The 2975-nt window shown below is 61.9% G+C and overlaps 1 protein-coding gene across 1 annotated transcript; it reads left to right on the top strand.

Annotated features, from left to right (window-relative positions):
* Positions 1 to 501: 501 nt before the first annotated feature.
* Positions 502 to 2663, top strand: LOC121081200. The gene is made up of 2 exons (XM_040580032.1): positions 502 to 709; positions 1614 to 2663. The coding sequence occupies exon 2, from the start codon at positions 1629 to 1631 to the stop codon at positions 2661 to 2663; it is 1035 nt and encodes a 344-aa protein (XP_040435966.1). The 5' UTR covers positions 502 to 709; positions 1614 to 1628.
* The last annotated feature ends 312 nt before the right edge of the window (positions 2664 to 2975 follow it).

Here is a 2975-nt window from a genome sequence, read left to right as displayed (position 1 = left end):
GCCTAAACCCTTAAAAAAAGTGGTGTATCTGAAGAGGCAGCTAATACTGGAAAAGGAAAGCTGAGGAACTTCAAATAGGATTTCTTTCTTTCCTTTTCAACAGTCTACATTCCTTGAGGATTCGTATAGTTCTTACACGGTTTTAGTCATTCCACTGCTTCTGAAGCTTGCACCATCATCACGAAGGGGCTTTCAAATGTCAGCAACAAAGATGTCAACGACCAAAACTTGCTGGCAGAGAACTCTTCAAATCCTGAAGTCTTTCTACGGTGAGGACAACTTTTCAACAACATGATGGAAGGCAGAAGGAGAAGGCCAGTCTAGCTGCACGCCCGGAACCGTGGGCAACATTTGTAAATGTGCAGATTTCCTTCCTTCAGATGCCTCGATGCTGCCACTGTGGCGAGGCCCTCGTCACTTCAGGTACGTTCTCAGGAGTGAGATCTGTCCCATGGCCAATGACTAGAAATGATTCTGAAAGGCAGAGGCAAGAAGGGGGTGACGGGACAGCATGGCCCACGTGGGGATCCATCCTGGCTCCCCGGAGGCGTGAGCAGGGCGTCTGCGCCCCTTCTACCATGCTCTGGCGAGACAGGAACTGCAACTCCTCGCGGCGTAAAGCGGTTCAGGCTCCATTGCTGGTGCTTTTGGGGACCACCAAAGCAACAGTTGGCCAGGAGCACCACCTACCAGAAGCGTGGCAAGCTTGGTAAGCGGGGAGGGACCAGGCACTGTGGGCGAGTGCCAGCAGGAGTGGATGGGGCTGCAGCAAAATGCCCCTTCAGGCTTCTCCCTGCGGGCGGGGGGCACGACCCAGCAGGGTGGGAGACTCTTGCCCAGGGCTGCCCACCGAGCGCCCAGCTCCTCCCTGCAGATCCTGGCACTGCAGAGGGAAAGGCAGCCAGCTGGGGCAGGCATCATTCAGGCACGGGCAGTGGTCCACGCAGACTGGTTCCACCACGCTCCCCCTCGCAGGGGACCTGTGTGAGGCGTCACGAGCGGGGATGAGACACACCGCCACGGGCGCGGGTTGCAGGGGACCAAGCTAGAGCAACACAGGAACGTAAAAGGTGAAAACAAGAAACGGTATTTTTTCTCTTGATGCCATGTGCCTGCGGGGGCGGAAGGTTCGTTGTGACATCACCGTGTTCTGGAGGCTGACGCTACCGAGCAGCGCATTGTGACATCAGCCAGTGATGGGCTGTGACCTCACATCCCTCACCGCTTATCTTCGGGCGCCGGCAGAGCCTGGGCCAGTCTGGCTCGTGCCTGGCCTCCTGCCGAGCGTGCCTGTGAGGTCTGGAGGGTGGAGCGAGGCTTCTCCTGGTGCTGGGTGGTGCTTCGGGGCTTGCCGCCGGCAGCTCTCGGTGTCCATCCCCGAGCCATCGCCTGTGTTTCCCCGGCCCTACCTGGATCAGGCAGCCGCGCACCGCGGGGTGTGCTTGCAGCAGCGCAGGTGAGCCGTGCGGGGAACCGTCCCCCCAGGGTGGCCGTCGGGCGGGCGATGGGGCCTGGGGGTTCGAGAGGGTGTCCTCCTTGAGGGGCCTGGGCATTTCCTCCGCCCTTCCATTCCCTGGGGCAGCGGGTGACTGTGGTCTCTCTCCATTTTGCAGCGTGTGACACCAGTGATGGGGAGCTGCTTGTCATCCGCATGTCTCCCCAACCTGCTGCAGGAAGAAGACGTGGCCACGGAGCCAGAGTGGGAGTGCCCCATCTGCCACGACGCTAAAAATGAGGTCGCTTATGTGCTGCCTTGTCACCACCAGTTCTGTATGAGCTGCATCATGTGTTGGGCAAGCAGGAATCCAACGTGCCCCTTTTGCAGAGGACCAGTGGAGAATCTCAGGCTTTCTGTGGGGGCAGAATACAACCATATAGAGATTGGCATCAGAACACTTGATGAGATGCCAGATGCCAGCAGCCAGGCAGGCGGGGCTCCTGACCTCCTGGCTGAAAGCAGGCCACATCACCCTGTGGCACCCCGTCCGTCCTCTCCACAGCAGATGCTGTCCCCAGCTGAGCAGGGAGCTGTAGGGACAGAGGCCGTGGGTGGCCTCCTGCCCAGCGTCTGGGCATCGCTCTTCCAAAGGCAAGAGCACCTGCTGGATCCCGTGCTGCCCTGGCTGCGCGAGGTGCTGGCAGCAATCTGTGGGGACCAATGGTGGCTGGCAAGGAGTGCGGAGAGCAGCATCCTGCACTGCCTCTGCGCCTGCGGTCTGAATCGGGAGCTCATGGTCCAGTGGCTGCAGGACTCCCTTCAGGAATATGCGGCACAAGTGGTCGACGGCATCGTCAATGTCATTGTGGAGCGGTGCAGCGAGGAGGCCCAGAGGCTGCTGCAGTCCCATACTGTGGGGGAAGAGGACTACAGCGCTGTGGCCAGCTCCAGCTCCACCAGATCCCGCTCCTCCAGATCCAGCTCCTCCACGTCCAGCTACAGCACATGCCGGGAGTGGACTCCTGACTCCGCCAGCAGCCCTGAGAGCTCCCCCGGGGAGGAGGGAGCCGGCACATCAGAGGCCCCCCTCCGCGGGCGTGCTGGCCGCCACCCATCTGTGCACATCCCCGCGGAGCGGGAGGAGCCGGGGCAGGCGGCGGGGGGCGGCTGGTCCCTCCTCCTAGGGCAGCCGCCGCAGCCCCTCGGCTCCCGCCCGGGACAGTGACCACTTGCCCAGGGGAGCCCGGCGCCCCGCAAAGAGGAGGGCCGCTGGCCCCCAGGACCCTCCCCAGCCCTGCAAGAGGCGGCCCCGCCGACGGCGCCAGCCTGGCTCCAGCTCCTCCATGTTGAAGGGCAAGGATATAAATTCCTCTTTCCCTGACACAGGCCCTGTGTGCTTCTTTCTCTCTCTCCTGGTTCCCGTCCCCGCTTCCTGTGCCCCACCGTGGGTGGCACCTGCCTTGTGGGGGGGCACGGCCATGGGTCCCCGAGCCCCCGGGCTGTGTGGGCAGCACCGCGTCCTGCAGGCAATCCTGCC

This window comes from Falco naumanni, chromosome Z (assembly GCF_017639655.2).
Source record: "Falco naumanni isolate bFalNau1 chromosome Z, bFalNau1.pat, whole genome shotgun sequence".
NCBI lineage: Eukaryota > Metazoa > Chordata > Aves > Falconiformes > Falconidae > Falco > Falco naumanni.
This window is presented reverse-complemented; position numbering and strand designations above follow the sequence as displayed.

Excerpts from the sequence above, each read along its gene's own strand:
- LOC121081200 (XM_040580032.1), top strand. The coding sequence starts at position 1,629 with ATGGGGAGCTGCTTGTCATCCGCATGTCTCCCCAACCTGCTGCAGGAA.